Source organism: Meleagris gallopavo, chromosome 12, assembly GCF_905368555.1.
Source record: "Meleagris gallopavo chromosome 12, MGAL_WU_HG_1.1, whole genome shotgun sequence".
In the NCBI taxonomy this organism is placed as follows: domain Eukaryota; kingdom Metazoa; phylum Chordata; class Aves; order Galliformes; family Phasianidae; genus Meleagris; species Meleagris gallopavo.
Window position 1 is genome coordinate 3,533,369 of NC_139415.1, and position 16,175 is coordinate 3,549,543.

Here is a 16,175-nt window from a genome sequence, read left to right on the forward strand (position 1 = left end):
GAGTTATTTGGCATGAGTTCCCCGCAAACTCCGAAGATACGGTCACAAAGAGCACTCTACATTTTACAGAAAAAAAGAACTCCAGCCGCCACCATGCCCCAAGGTCAGCGCTATCGGCTTCGTGCCGCATCGGGCACCCACAGCCGCATCCACACCGATCTGCGCTGCCTACACCTGCCTGCCCTGCCCAAAGCTGCGCACACCGCTGCCCCGCAGCCCGGCCGGGCCCTCGGGCTGAGCTGAGCCCAGCTCCGCCCGCCGTGCCGCGGCCGCCGCTCGCAGGTACCGCCGTGCCGGGGAGCGGCTGCCCGCGGCCCTGAGACGCCCGGGGCCCTACCTCCTCCCGCAGGGCCCGCTCCTGGTCCACCTCCCGCTGCAGCCTGCCCGCCCGCTCCTCCGCGGCGTCCGCCTGCTCTTGCAGGCTGCGGATCTTCCTCCGCACGGCCTCGAGCGAGCTCATCGCCGCCATGCCCGCGCCGTCCGATCGGCTCCGACCCGCTCCGCGCCTCGCCGCCGGCCTGCGCCGCCTCCCTCCCTCCGCCCCGGCCCCGGAAGTCCTCCGCGCCGCGCCGCACACCGGGGCGGGGCCGGCGACAACGAGCGGGAGGGGAGCGGCGCTGGGAGGCGGCGGGGCAGCGCGCCGCTCCGCGCCGGGGTGGGGCGGGCGCCGGGCGAGGCCGGGGCCGGCGGGGAGAGGCTCGGCGGCGGGGCCGGGCCGCCAGGTGGGCGCGGGGGCTGTAGCGCCCTCTGGCGGCCGCCCCGCTCCCCGCCGTAGCCCCGCACCGCACCGGCCGAGCGGCGTAAAGCGATGCCGAGCGGCCGGCCGGCCGCCGTCCTTCGCCCGGGCGAGTTCCCGGGACGTGAGGAGCGGGGCTGAACGCGGGGCGGAAGGACGTGCCCCGCGCTGCCGAGGTGAGTCGGGCGGTGCTGCTCCCTCATCCCGTGTGAGGTTGCTCCGCCTCGGCAGCGGCGCTCCCTGCCCTGCTCTGCCCTTTTCCTGGGGCTCGGAACTATCCGAACGAGTCGAGCAAACACCGGGTCATGCAGTGCCCCAAGACACTTCACGTGGCCCAAAAGCACGGCAGCCTGACATTCCACGCACACCAGTAAGTACAGCGTTCTCTCAAGCCAGCTTCTCCACCCCGGGGTGACTGCACCCAACACCCGTCCCAACGAGCTCCCAAACGCTGCTCTCCAGCAAAGGGAAACAGCGCTGGGATTGGTCGGGGGGATCGTGCTTTTCAGGCAGGGAATCTGGTAGCACTGCTCTCGCCTTCATCCCCGGCGATTCCCAAATAGTCTGCATACTTTTCCTTATAAGGAATATCTCCCCTGGATCTGTATGCGGTTCCTTTGAACGAGCCCAATAAGGGCCCTGCTAGGAAGTGCCTCTCCTCCGTGCGGCCTCGCTCAGAAGACAGACATCTGATCCACATTACACACAGAACCTCTCTCTCATCCCTATGTGCGCTTATTATTGAGGTCTCTCTCAAAACTACACAACTTAATTGCTTCGCTTTATAGTTTGCTCTTTTAAAAAGTAAAGCAAGATAAAAGCACGTTGTCTTTGATGCCAAGTTGGCTTTAGTAACATTTCCCTTTCTAAAAGTATCCTTCCTCCACTTTGCTCTGTGACAACTCCTTAGCTTTGAGGCCGATTCTGAAAGCTGTGCTATAGGAAAAGGACGGTCGTGGCTTTGGAAGCGCTGCGATTTCACCACGTCCTGTAATTCAGACCCGAGATGTATTTGGAGAGAACTGGGTTGGACTGTAGGAGCCACGCTGCCCTGGGCCTTATCTGCAGGAACAGGAAATTTGCATTGCTCCATGCGTGAGTTACATTAATTAGATGTGTGTCAGGGGGCGGACAGGTGGGTGGGCTGAGGCCTGGGAGGGACACAGGCTCTTGCACTATTACCATATAAAGTGCTGAGCTATATATATCCCCCAGCCTGCTCCCAAGATCCCTGTCCTCTGAACTGCAAACCCAGCAAGTATCATCTTCCAATTTTCTCTCACACAAGACTGAACTTTTCTTTGAGGTGTGAAATCATCTTCAATTTTTCCAAGAATAAAAACTAGAAGCAGAGACTTTATCTGTGGGATGAGTGACTGAGCCCAACTAGCACCAGCACTAATGCATGTATGCCTACAACTCTCCTGCAGAAACAACCAGCAGCCCTTATTCTGCATCTGTGGGATGTACAGGATGTCCCAGCTGTCCCTCTCCCAGGCCTGTTAGCTCTCTGATTCTGTCTCATCGACTATCACAGCAATACTGTTCCAACCCAAGCTATTTTTCCCCATCATCTCAACTGACAATCCACAGCAAATGGAACAACAGCAAGTACACACAAAAAGCATGTGTTGAGTGAGCAGAAACCCAATCAATGCCTCGGACAATGTGCAAATCTCATGCAAGGAGGCAGTGCTGTGTCTCCCACCTCCCTGCCCAGGAGGTGCCAGGAGCCTGAGCCCAGCACAGCCGCAGAGCACTGCCTGGTGGGAGTCCTGGCTGTCCTGTGCAGTGGAGGTGCCTGTTCCTTGTATGAAGGGGGTGGTGGAAGGGACAGGGGTAACTTACATCTGTGGCCTTTTTGTCAGCCAGTTCCAACTTTTCCTGTGCATCTTTAAGGGACTCGGAGTATTTGTCCAGCTCATCCTCAGTGCCCTTCAGCTTCTTTTGCAGAGCCACCAGCTCGTCCTCCAGCTGTGACACGGGCGGAAGGTGGTGGAGAGGGGAGGGCAGGCAGGAAAAGGTGCAGCAGGCAATGTGATCGTGCAAAGGGAGAAGTGCGAGTGCAGAAGAGACAGAAAAGAACGGACGGACAGAGAGACAGAGAGAGAGAAAGAAGGAGAGACAGTTAGATTCTCTGTGCTTACAGTAAGGGCACGATACCTTGGCAGCATTCTCCTCTGCGGAGAGGAGGCTGTCCTCAGACTTGTGCAGCTCTTCCAGCACTTGGTCCCTCGAATCCTCCGTCACACGCAATTGCTTTTCCAATTGCACAATGTCATCCTCTAACTAGGTGCACAAGAGGAAATACAATGCACAGATACATTTCTCCCTGGGCACTGAAAAGGGGGAAGGTCATCTTTAAATCTCTCTCCTTTCCTCTGGCCTTCTCTGGGATCTCCAAGAAACTCACAACCATCATGCCTCCGACCCCCAAACTAACAAAACTCCATGTGTGCTGTTGGGGCGGCTTGGAGCAGACCAGGAAAATGGGACACATATCTGGAAAGAGGGGGAGCAGCTAGAACTGGACAAGTCTGCTGGATAGTGCTGGGGAAGGGGGGCACAAACTCAGCTTTAAGTCCTTTGCCAAATCACAGCATGTCTGTCCAGAGCTAACAGCTGCTCGAAGCAGTGTCCCTCAGCCATGCCCCTGTGACAAAGGCACGGAGGCCACGCTGCTGTGCCAGGACCCCTCCCCAGCAGGATGGAGCAGGGACACGTCTCCTGCCCGGCCCCGGGAGCCTCCAGCCACACGGCGTCAGAACGAAACTGTTTAGGGGAGTTTCAGTAGTTCAATCGGTCCTTCGGGCAATGGAAGGGGAGGTGGGGAAGGATACAATAAGGTACGTTAAAAAAAGGTTAGAGAAAGAGATCGCCTGGAAAGGCATGTGCCCCGGCACCAGTAACACCCGGTCTCTCGGTGCAGACCTGCTTGCTCCTCTCCTCCGCTGCCTTCTTGTCCGCTTCGGCTTGCTCGGCTCTGTCCAAGGCATTCTCCTTGTCCAGTTTCAGCATCTGCATCTTTTTCTTGATGGCATCCATGGCGGCGGTGGGTTAGGGCGCGTCCCGCGCGAAGTACAGCCGAAATCAGAGCAGGGAAAGCGGCGGCAGAGCCCCGATACGAATCCGAGCCGCGGCCCCGGGGAGCGCTGGGGCCAACGAGTGCGGGACGGGCGCCGGCGGAGTGCGGGCGGCGGGCGGGGAGCGCCTCACTGATATGGCCTTTCCCAGGGGGCTGACTGCATTCCTCAGGACATCCAATACTTTTTTGGAAAGGGTTTTTTTTTTTTTTTTTCCCCTCCCTCCTCCGTTTGTCCCTACCCCTTTCCCTCGCTTCGCTCGCCCTCGGCTTTTTTCGGCGGCTCGGCTCTCCCATTCGCTGCCGCCCGCCTTTTGACCGTGGATATGCCTATATATGGGATGTGACGGGCGAGGTAAGGCGGGGGAGAGGTTCGTTCCTGGTTCTAAGCGGGCAAGACGGGGCATTTCGCTGCTACTCCTGGGAGGAAAAAATAAATAAAAAAAGGGGGAAGGGCAGAGACTCGGGGCGGGGAACGGGAGCAGAGAGCCGTGGGGGCCGCTCAGAGCGGCTGCGATGCCGGGGTGGCTGGCAGCAGCACCGTGCCGGAGCCGCACGAACCCGTGGAAATGGTTGTTAAAAAGCAGAAGGGGCGCGGGGCGACAACGGGTCACGGCAAGCGCGCTCCGAGTCCTTCACCGCGCCCCGGGGCACGGGAGGACAGCACGGCGAGCGAGAGCTGCCGGCAGCCCGGGCACCAGGACCGCCGTGGTAATGCCAGCCCGGGACAGTGGCACGGCACGGCTCTGAGGCCGCAAGCGCTTCCCGGGCCGACCACGCTCCTCTACTGGACCGCAGTCGGGTTAAAGGGAGGGGAGCGGGGCTCAGCTGCCCCCGGAGCCGCGAAGCCCGGGGAAAGCCGGCGCACGGACCGGCTGCCACCGTGCCTCGCACCCTCCGCCTGCGACGCCAGCGAGAAACTGAGGCAGCGAAGAAAGACGAGCAACCTGGAGAACAATTAACAAACCACGTAATTAAGTAGAAACCGATTTTCGCTTGTGGCAGATGTCTGCCTCCTTAGCACACCGAGCAAGACGCAACACGCTCCGCCAGCACCACGCACGCTCCTTTACACAGCGCAGGAAGCACACGGACGTGCACGAGCCCCGAGGATTTGATTGCACAAAGAGAAAATTAAGCAGCCTCTTTGTCTGAGCTCACAACTTGCACCAGAAAATTCCTCCCTAGTGCCGTCATCGGCTCTGCTGAACCGATGTCACCGCGGCATGAGGGCTTGTGGCTTGCAGGACTGCAGGGCAAATAGGGGCAGCGGTCGGCAAAGCAGGCCGTGGGGCGGCTCCTGCACAGCCCACAGAGTTACGGCGCAGAGCTTCGGCTCCGAGCGACCGGATAGCAGAGCCCCCTGGGTTCTGAGCGCAGGTCATCTTCCTCTGCCCCTGAGAACGGCCTGAGTGTGGCTGCAGCCCCTGAACCGCACAGCGTTCATACGAGCTTACAGCCAGTCTCCGGGACGTGTGTGATGTTAATGCTGCTGGCAGAAGAGAAGCTTTCCTATTCCCATCCCTAAGATGGTTTCTTCCTGTATTCCCTAAAAAACAGACTCATCAGAGTAATAGCAAAGTAACAGAAATGATGTAAAAATAGCAAGAAAGACCTTTCTGGAGGGTGAAATTCCCACTTTTCCACACAATCCTTATTCATTAGTCCTTATTGCTTTAAAAAAAAAAAATACTGGCTAAACCTGCCTACATACAAACAGCACAGGCTGTAAATGTAAAGAGTGAATGTAAGAGTAAAAACGCCAGAGTACTGACAAAGCCTGCAGACTTATTTGCAGCAAATTCTTAAGCATAGTTTTGCTCTTGTTGCTTATCTTGCTTTTACTGTATGGCCAGTTATAATGCAAGGGCCCTTTAAAGTGCTTTGAATATTTAAAAGGCATTTAGTTATATTCTGTTCAACAACTTGATTATATTCTTAAATACATCAATGTTTTGTCCGGAGTTGAGGAGAACTTACCTCCACTGCCACAAAAAATTCCTTTAGAAGTGTATTGTGGCTGGGAATCCAGTGAGGCAGCCCTTTGCCTTTGGGTAAGCACATGTTGTGAAATTAAACAAACAGTGTCCTGTCTGGCTCATTTGGGAGTGGTGCTGATAGGCTCTTAAAGAATTCCTGTGCAGAGCCATTTTTCTACAAGAATGTTAATGATGACATGGGAACCTCTGGAATACATGAGAAAGTATGATATGGGGAAGAGGAAAGTGATAGAAAAAGAAAATGATACGGCCTGGAAGATGCCACCACCACAACAGCAAAACCAAATCCCGAGGCCCCATATGCATGAAAATGTCCAAAAATAAGCTTGGTTTAAGTCAAAGACAACTCTGCATCCACAGAGCTAAATTGGCTGACGTTTTTGTTGTTGTTTTTCTGTGGTACAGAATACGAAAAGTACAGACACATGTAAGCATGCCTGCTTTACCTTAATTAACAATTTGAATTGCTTGGAAATTTCCAGCTGGCAAAAAAAAGATAGGTTTGGAAATCAAGAAGCTTGTATAGTCACTCCCTTTTTAATTGGGACGTGAAGAAAGACTGTATACAAATTAATCTTGTATACTGAAAAAAGAAGGCAGCACAAAGCTTGTGTCTCTGACAAAACATTACTTCCCCCATGGCCACCCCACCGCTGCAGGAGCTGGCTCATCTCTCGTTGACAAATGGTGCACAAACACCCCAGCAGCAGTTTTACTCAGTTCTGCACCTCCTACACTGGTTTTGAGTTCTGTTATTTAAATCAGACTCTTCAGAACACCAAGGCAGCCAACACAAAGAACTGGCAAAACATATACATAAGCCATATACGCATACATCCATATACATACGCTGTATGTAAGTAAGTGATGTGGCACTTCAGGCTTCCCAACAATATTTTGTTTTCCAGGATGAGGCCAGAATCTGCTTCTATCACGATGTTCCTGCCATGCCATAGATCTCTTGACACAGGCAGAATTTGCCTTGAGAAGAATCTGCTTTTCTGTTCACAGTTGGACCAGCTGAAGGCGTTTCTCAACAGAGATGCTGATGCCATACGGAAGGGCAGGTAGACTCGCTTGGAAAAATCCTTCAAACAGAGTCTTTCTAAAAAACTGGAGTTGCCTCTTTTTTCTTTTCTTTTTTTTTTTTTTTTGGAATATGCAGGAAGTGACACCTAACTTCATGCTATACTGGTTCTTCCAGTTCTGTGAAAACATGCCTCTTAAAAGATGATGAAGGATTCGAATTAGGTCAGTCAGAATGAACCCATAAGACTACACGTGTCAGTAAAGTGTTCCCCCAGAGGGAGACAAATGTAAATAAAATACAAACATTTTGAAAAAGTTTCCGAGCCCTTTGCAGCCTTTCTAAAAATGGAAAGTTTATTTTGGATGAAGAGAGAAAGAGGACTATGGCTTATCAGTAAAAAGTGGGAAATAGGAAACATCTGGATTTACCTGGAAAATAAATTAAAAAATGGTACTCAATCAATAAGTAGGTTTTACTACCACAAGTAGTATATATTTAATCTTGTAAGGATCTCAAAGAACTTTGCACAAAGGGAGCTGAGGGACAATATTTCTATAAGTGTAGAAATGGCAAAACTTCCCTTGAAGAAACTGGTCATATATACTTAGCCTTGAGGCTACAGAAAGGCTTAAAATAGAAGGGAGGAATCCTGCTGGTCAGTTCTCTGCAGCTCCCAGTGGGCAGCAAAGGAGTACAGAAATACCCATGAACATGCCATCACACTTGAGAAATGCATGCTGTATCCTTTTAAAGGCTATCCATAGTATTCCTAAGGTAACTGTGAAGAGCGCTTCGGCTTTGGAAATTAAAGAACTGGGAGATGATCTGTTGGAAAACAAATCTCTGAATTCTTCTAAAATCCTTTTGATACTCTTCCCCGTCAGAACTAACGTGTTTCTGTTCAGTTGTCATTCAACGAGGCAACTCTATGAAATTTGTGAACTCCTTAAGGGTAAAAGTATTTATAGTACAGCCCTCTGCACCTGCCCTGATCTGTAATCCAAGGGTCTATTCAGATGCCACAGCAAATGCTAAGGAACTCATGACCTAACTCATGACCTAAGGGTCCTAAAATATCTCTGAGGTCTTCTTCTGCACAGCTCCTTTCACTCTAATTCCTTTTCAGCTGAGCAAATTTGAGTATCCCAGTATTTTGCACTGTTTTTTATTTTAAAATTGGGAACTTCGACTTAACTGATAGCTACCAAAACTACCTTAATTCTCGGGAAGTAATAAACAAGAATCAAGTAACACAGACAAAAACAAATACAACAACAAAACAAGGAAACAGAAGAACCAAAAAACAACCACTTTTGGTAAGATGTTTTCCCACACCCTTCCTTTTAGAGGTTCAGATAGTTTTAGGCTAGATAAAGAAAAGTCATTTCTTTCAAACTGCCTGTACTTACACATTGCTGTGCTTGTGCTCCACTCCGTTAAGTCTCTACAGAAGTCACTTAATTGAGTTCAACTACACTCATCTGGTACTTAACAAAAATAGTCTTGCAAAAAACATCCCATCCATTTCAATTTAAAGCACGTTAGTGTGAAAGAGAAAAGAATGCAAAGGAGGAAGGTCGCAGTAAAGAGCAAGTCATATGTTATGGGGGAAAAGGCTTCTATCTGGTTGTGCCAAAGTGCTCAACCGAAAAGAAGTGTGCATCAGCAGATCCAAAAGGAAGTAATTTGCTCCTGGGGAAAGGGCCCACCCATAACTTCATGTGGACATAGAAATGGCACTAAATACAAATGGATTTCCTTCTAAATTGCACTATATCAAATGATATCAGACTCAATTCTGCTGAATGCAAGGTGAGAAAAAAGTTGTTGAAATATCCACTGTCCTGGACAGTGCCTTCAATAGATGTAGCTCCATCCTTGTTAAGCAGCCCATTTGCCAGAGCTCTGAGCTATATATAGATAAATACACTATCGTTGTAGCATCTACTGCCACATCTATGTGATTATAAGCTATACCAGAGTATAGCTTTGCAGTTTTGTTGGAGATTCTCTTCTGGCAGAACAGTTACTCTACTGATCCTTAAAAGATCTGTGTTCCTGACCTGCAGGAACATATGATGAAAGTAAATAGTGGAGGAGAGCAGGAATGGAAGAAATAGCCAAGACACCCAATGATTTTTCTGACATCCACCCTTTGATACAATAGTACAAAAGGAGATATTATAGACATAGCAGGACAGACAGCTACCTCCCTTGTCTTGGCCACAGCTGAGAACACTAGAAGACTTTTAAGAATTTCCTGAAAGCAGATATCTAAGTTCACAGCAGGTGAAAGCTAGACAAGGAAAAGCAGCTCTTCTAAGTGTATCAGCAGAAGCTTCTAGGCTGTACATGTGAATGCTCATCTTCAGCCATGGTTTTTTTTTGTTTTTTGTTTTATGGAGGCTCTCGAACTGTCATACAACAACAATCAGACTGAATGTGGACAGCATGAAGGAAAATACATCCACATTCATGCAGCCTAAATTCCAGCTACCTGCTCATGACTGATAACCTAGGAAAGTAAAAAGTCTTCAGAGATTCTGAGCCAAGCAGAAACACTGGCATAGGTTTCCCATCTGGCTCTGGGATAAGCAAATTTTATATCACAGCACTTGATCATCAACATTTCCTCAATTTCAATTGGATTGGATGTATCATTCAAGAAAATAAGTCATTAAATTGCCAAAATGCATTATATGAGCCTAAAAGGTAAAAAAGATTATTTCTGAAAGACAGTAAACTTCCTGATTTGAACTGAATATTCACCTTGCTGGTGGTAAGATCCTGAGAACCAAATGACTACACCTTTAAATAACGTTATTCTTTTTTTTTTAGCTGGCCTACCAGGTCTGGCCCAAGGTTTTCATTACCCTACAAGATTACACACATAGGAGGAAAAAAAATAAAAAGTTCAAACGCATTCGCAGTCTAATATTCCCAATTCCACGATGTTTTTGGAGCAAATATAAGCAAATTGCTTACTTGAGCTTTGAGCTCCCTGTAGGAGCTTGGCAGAGCCAGTGAAAGTAAAGGTAGTGATTTTTGTGACATGGTCTCCTGCCCACTTTCCAGATGGCAATCAGCTAATTTTAACAATATTCAGCCAAACCTAGTAGGGACCAACTGGTATTGAGGCTATCTACCTAGTTTCTCATCCCTGCTGTCATTCTTCATGCATTTAAAGACTTAATTTAAAAATCTCTACTGTAATGTAGAGGGTTTTTTTTTCCTTTTTCTTTCTTTTTTTTTTTTAAGGGAGGAAAGACTGTGAAGAAAGATGCATTTAGCATTATTTTATAAGCAATAATTCATCATGTTGCTGTAGAAATAATGTTTTATCCCCTTCACTTTAGGCCTTGTGTTTGAACAGTGCAAAACCTGCTGACATAGCAAAAGAGCTGTGAAATTGTTTAGTCTCAGTTCAGGTAATTGTGTGCACTCAGGTACCACCTCTGTCCTTCCAACACATATCTCTGTGTATCCCACAATCCCAGCTTGTTCTTTCCCATCCTCCCTAATAGCAAATACACATTTCATATCACTCAGATCTTTGAGCTGGCAACTTGACGTGTTATTATTTAAACATGACAGATGATATTCAGTAATAATAAACATAGAAAAGTCAGTCCACTGGAATAACAAATACAGATTAATCTGTCCTCTCATTAGTTCCTTATCCTTTTTATCTCTGAAACCTTTCACTAATTCCTGGCAGTTAATGCTTTTCTGGTTAAAGCAGTTGATGTCCTCGTTAGTCTTCATGCTGCTTTTTTCTAAGGAAAGCTGTTTGGGCAGAACTCATGGGCCCTCTGTATAATTTACATTTACAGATTTGCCTCCCTCCATGAAATGAAAAAAATAGACTAAAGTCACTTTCTTGGAATTATTTCTGATTTGATGTCGAATGTGTTTCCCCAAAACTCAGAGGACATACTTTTATGTCACAGTGCAAGTCTAAAATTACCAGATCCAAAGGGAAGATGTGAAATAAGTTGTTGAATTCCACCAAGAATAATGTATTTCTTTAGAAAAAAATTACCTTTCTATCACTTAATTAAAGTCAGCTTACAAACCACGACGCCAAAGTGAAGAGCTTTCCATTTGCTTGGGAAAGCTATATGAGAATGCTGGATACCGGGTTGCCATAGAAATGCTGTACAGCAGCATCTGGGTAACAGCAGAGATCAGCATCTGCAGGCCCTTTGTAGAAGTAGTGTAATAGTTAATTCAGTATATCACAACACGCTTATTTCAGCATTCAGACAACAGTTTCAAGCATTAAGATCACTGCAGGTTGTTTGGAGCTTACAGCTTCTTTTCATTACGAAGGTAATACGGCCCTTATATTTCAAATTTACAGATCAATTTTAGGGAGCATTGTTTTGAAATATGTCTAAGACCTTGTGGTGTTCTTTGATTGCCAGTACTTCTCTCAGCTAATCGCTGGTGCTGTAACAACGCTTATCAAAACAACAGCAGCTTACAGGTGCCAACAATAAAAATGTTTGAAGAGGTAATCCTCTGCATGTCAACATGCTTAACATCCATTTCAACCATGCCATGGTCTGTATGAATTGTTAATCAAGTAGAATTGAAAACTGGCACGCAGATGCCATAACAGTTACAGCTGGATAGCAGGCAAAGCGCCAGCCAGAAGCTAAAGTTTCATTAGAAGCTATTTTAACATTCATGGGTCTAGGGGGACAAAAGGCTTAGCAAACAATTGGACTTGTGCTATTGCAGCTCTCTGCCAGAGTGATTCTTGACAGTTCGCGGCTGAAGTTAACAAGTTAAGAATCGTCTGCACACTGTTCCTCTGCAGCCACCAGCAGGCTTAACCAGAGACACAATTCCCCAGTGGCTTTTTTTGCCAAAATTTTACTTTGTTGATTACAGTTTCTCTTCAGCTGTTTATGAGAAGGAACAACAGTTTCTAACAGAGGCTGCACAACCAGCAGCATACTGAACACAAGTCCATATGAAGTTGAAGGCTGCTCACAAATTTTCTTCTCTAGCATGCAGCTCTACAGCACTGACTTCGAAAACACACAACTACCCAGCGCTAGGCAGATTTAGATGTTCTGGACTGACTGATCTGAGTTACAGAGATGAGTAGGACAGCACGTTCTGCTGCATTTGGTTACTGACAGAACAAGGTTCTGCACACCATCACCTGTTAATTCCAGACACCTTGCTGCAAACTGATAACCACTACAAAGCTAGGATATGTAAAGCAGAAGCAGTTTTTGTGTTCCTTACAGGCTGCCAATTCAACTTCTGCATAGGCAACTTTTAATTTTTTGCTACTGCGCCTTGCAGCCTGAATGCTTTTAAAGACAACACTTGGACAGTTTGCCATTTCTTTCGTCACCGAAACACCTGGCAGCACGTGACAGCTCTGAGACAACTGCACATTGGCACCAAGTACGGACCAGGAAAAGAAGATGTGTTTTTCGAATTCTACTACTATATTTGACTTTCAGTGCATAGCATGTGCATTTCATTTCAACATGTGTTGGCTTGCTGAAATTAATCCTGTGTCCAAAATTGGGGCATCTGCTAGGCAGTTAAATGTATTTGCTTTAGACAAGCAATCAGCCATACTTGTAATTGTTTCACATGTTTTTTTTCTTGTGCAAGCAAAGCATGAATTTCATTGTGTTGTTCTCCACAAGCTCACAAATCAGAGAAGCAGATCATACACATCACACATGAAACCTTCTTTTTCACTCTATATATTTTCCACACTACTTTGCTCTGAATAAAGACATGGCTGTCTGTATACTCCAGGGTATAAATGCATTTCCTGTACTTAAGGCAATGGTATCTGGTACATTTACCAGAATTATTATTTATTTTTTCCCTTCCCACAGTGTCACTTATTACTGGGTTCACTGCAGATCCTCTGGGCACGTGTATGTCACATAATGAGCACCCTGTGAAAATCCTCAAGCAGGAGTTAAACTCAGTGGCAGAACTGAAAGAAGTTTAGCTGCATGAAAACACGAAGGTATGCAGGCTAATTAACTTGCACCTAGAGCACTGCCAGGACACAAACTGTGCTTAGCATCTCTGCACAATACTGTGCTGCCCAGTGTAGATCAGCAGCTTGCTTGGAGCCAACTTGGGATCTCTGATATGGGAGGTCTTTTCTGCAGAGTAAGCTCGGTCTTTGTTTTCTCTAAATAAACAGGACCTCTTCTGTTCTGCAGAATACAACATCTGCATGAGTGTATAGTGAAAAATACTTACTTCTGATTTCTGCATGCTCTAAAGACAATAAATATAACATACTCCTGCACCATATGTTAGAAATAGAAATAATAAAATATAATCTGGTCAGAAATGTTATGTATGGCATATTTCATTTTAATGAAAAATATATTTTAAAACAAAAACAATGGGATCCTTCTGCCCCCAACCTGAGATGAATTAATTCTCAATATTGGCGTAGTGGTTTGGTACTGAGAACAAGATCTTTGTTCTTCTTTTTATTCTTTTTGAACTTTGGAAAACCTTACATTTCTCTCCTTCCTCTGTGCAGTTTATTTTGTTTAATAACTGGTTTTCAAAGCATGAAATCCTTAGGCTTTCAAGGATTCTGACAAAATGGTTGGGTGGATAAATGTATTTTTTTTTTTAAATAAGTAATTTATTCATAGATGAAAACACCACTTCCTCCATAGCTTTGACTATTATGCTTAAAATTAGGCAGAAACTAGGGATAAATGTAACTGTTTTGATAGATTGGATTCCAGAAATCTGACACAGTTTTCCTAATTAAAAGAGAAGCTTTATAAAAGCTCATGCAGTGAGCTTTTATATCAGAAGGAAGAAAGGACTCTTATTTTAAGTCAGAGCATGTCACTGATTCCCAGGCGGTGCCTTACCACGTCACTTACCCTCTATGTATCTCTGCTTCTGAATCTGTATACTATGAAAACATGTGGGGCTGGTCAGAACTTACTTGGGAAGCACCATCACAACTGTACACACAGTAACTGTATTGTTATCTTTTACTACACTGCTTGTTATCACGGGTCTGTCATAATTATTTCTAGCAGTCTATGAATCACATCTTAGCATCAGGATCAAGGGAAGAGAAATTTTTACTAATAAATTAAAAACATCAACATGAAACATTATTAAAATAACTGTAACTGAAATCTGTATGGAATCACACCAGTTCCTTTAGCAGTCTTCAAGATATTACAGCAGGAGATGATGAAAATTCTAAGGATTTAATTGAGCCAACTATTTCAGAGCGTGCTTAAAAACATGCTTACATTCAAATTCACTAACTATGAAAAGGAAACAATTACTCACTATTTTTTCTTGTGAGCACCCAACTTGAATTATCAGCCTTAAAAGAAAAGCAAATGCTTTTTCATACAACATGTAATTAAACTATGGAACTCTCTGCCACAGGATGCTTTGAAGGCCAACAGTATAAATAGGTTAAAAAGCCCCAACAAAACTACTACATGAATACACAGACTATTAGCTCATGAAAATTTGTTAAATGTGTTTGCTTGGATGGAAAACTGATCATGAAATCCCTAAACTGTGGCTGGAAGGAGTGAGGAAGACCAGACAGTGCAGCTGGGAAAGAAGCCTTTCATTGTGTTTTTTGTTTTTTTCAGTCCTTCCTTAACGATTTGCTAGCAAGTACCCCAATGCTCTCATGTTTCTTTGACCCAGTACCTATATTAATTTAATTTCTTTTCTCGCCAATTACCTCTTCTCTTGAGAAGCTTCAGAGGAGGACTAACCTGGAATACATGAATTTCCTGAAAACGAATAAATTCAGCAGATGATTAGGCAAGAATCTGCGATATGAGAAAGCAACTTCTGAAGACTGTATAATGCCCAAGAAGAAGGAGGAAATGTTCATTTTAAGAGAATCTCACTGTAACTATTGCTAACATCCAGGCCCAGTCCTTACAGACACTGTCTCTACACTGTGAAGCTTGCTGGTACACAATAAAGCTGCTACTATGATGTGCAGAACCCATTACTGGGAGAACAGCAGTGTTATTCTCAAGGTTTGATTAGATCCTCCCATGGAAAAAGTATACTGGAAGCATCAAGAGTATCAAAAGAGTTCATGAAAACTCACGGCGTAAATCTGTTTGGAGGAAAAAAATACTGTGCTGAACAACATGAAAAGAAATCTTCCACTCTCTAATTAAGAGTCAGCTAATAACAACACTGGAAACATGCTTCTTCTGACTACAGAGAGGAAATACAATCTTTACACATTAGACAATTTTCTACATTGAGACAACTAAAAAAATGAAGATTTCAAAAAAAAATTCCTATTTTTCCCTTCTGGTGGGAACCTCAGTTGTGAAGAATGTTAGCAGTTATCTTAAGGATACAATAAATCAGCATTGCTGTTTCTATGCAAAGAGATTACACTGTCATCATGTTTATCTACAAAACATTACATCTCAGTTAAAATACTTCTCTCCCTTATAGGGCCTGACACACTTCTCCTTGTCTTCCTCTCAGGGTGTAAGTCCTGTGTATAGACACCAGAGCTTTTGTTAGCACAGGGATATTTCCACAACGTACCACCAGTGTAAACAACAACAATATGCAAAGAATCATTCAAACCAAACATTGAAATTCACAGAACAAACAAAAACTCCAAGCAAAGTCAGTCTCTTTATAAACACCAACCAAGACAAGAAAAGTGCTAGAAGTATATGTGCTTGTGAAAATCATGTAAGTGAAAAAGAATTTATGAAAGTGTTTAGAATCTGGCATGTTGAGCTGAGTTTGTATGACAGATATTTCTGAGCACATCCTGTAAAGGTAGGTCTGGTTTAGGCTGCAGGATCTTATTCCTTCCCTTGTTTGTCAAACCTAGCTGACCTAGCTCACTAAATCTGCACAAAATAACTCAGTAACTCACAAAAAATCTGTAGGGCTTTTTGCTATTGATTGTTGTTTCCCAGTTCAGTGATCTGAATTTGCTCACCATGTCATCAGACAAAGCTGATGTGGCAAAAGGGAATGAATGGCCAAATGTGGAGCCGTCCATAAGTTGCATCAGCTAAGGTACCTCATGGAGCTTAGCTCTAGGTAATCTAGACAGCTGCCTTTGCAACCTGACAGGTTAGTGCCTTTCAATTTGAAGATATATAAAATTCCAACTAAGATGTCAAGCCTGTGAAGTTCATTTTAATCTGCAATATTTGATTTCTTGATTCTCTTCAGCTCCTAGAGAACCACGTACTACAGAAAGGGAACTGCTGCTGAACGTCTGGCAGAGCCAGCATCTTCCAGCCATCTAGTGAGAACCTAACTAATATACTA

General features: G+C 45.4%; 2 protein-coding genes across 19 annotated transcripts in view; one reads left to right on the forward strand and one right to left on the reverse strand.

Annotated features, from left to right (window-relative positions):
* The window catches only part of TPM1 (tropomyosin 1), an 18,743-nt gene extending 14,791 nt beyond the window's left edge, over positions 1-3,952 (reverse strand). For 6 of the 16 annotated variants that reach the window (XM_085234042.1, XM_085234044.1, XM_085234046.1 and 3 more), the window contains exon 1: positions 338-472. In XM_085234042.1, coding sequence (XP_085090168.1) covers positions 338-469 — 132 coding nt within the window. In that variant the 5' untranslated portion in view covers positions 470-472. Of the gene's footprint in view, positions 1-337; positions 473-2,584; positions 3,026-3,667 lie in introns of those variants that run through there. The other 10 variants (XM_085234040.1, XM_085234033.1, XM_085234041.1 and 7 more) reach the window with 9 other exon arrangements.
* LOC116217086 (uncharacterized) lies at positions 468-15,548 on the forward strand. Of its 3 annotated transcripts, XR_014885926.1 has the most exons (3): positions 468-1,106; positions 6,727-6,885; positions 6,984-15,548. XR_014885926.1 is itself a non-coding variant. In XM_085234052.1 (2 exons), the coding sequence occupies exons 1-2, from the start codon at positions 468-470 to the stop codon at positions 6,772-6,774; spliced, it is 687 nt and encodes a 228-aa protein (XP_085090178.1). In that variant the 3' UTR covers positions 6,775-15,548. The 3 variants fall into 3 exon arrangements, 1 of the variants encoding a protein (XP_085090178.1); XM_085234052.1 differs by having other exon boundaries at positions 6,727-15,548; XR_014885927.1 differs by lacking the exon at positions 468-1,106 and adding an exon at positions 4,055-4,173 and having other exon boundaries at positions 6,727-15,548.
* The last annotated feature ends 627 nt before the right edge of the window (positions 15,549-16,175 follow it).

What these genes read in the sequence shown, in the direction of transcription:
- LOC116217086 (XM_085234052.1), top strand. Translation starts at nt 468, where the DNA reads ATGCCCGCGCCGTCCGATCGGCTCCGACCCGCTCCGCGCCTCGCCGCC. An exon ending in CTGACATTCCACGCACACCA is followed by an intron (nt 1,107 to 6,726) that starts GTAAGTACAGCG and finishes TTTGTTTTCCAG; the next exon opens with GATGAGGCCAGAATCTGCTT.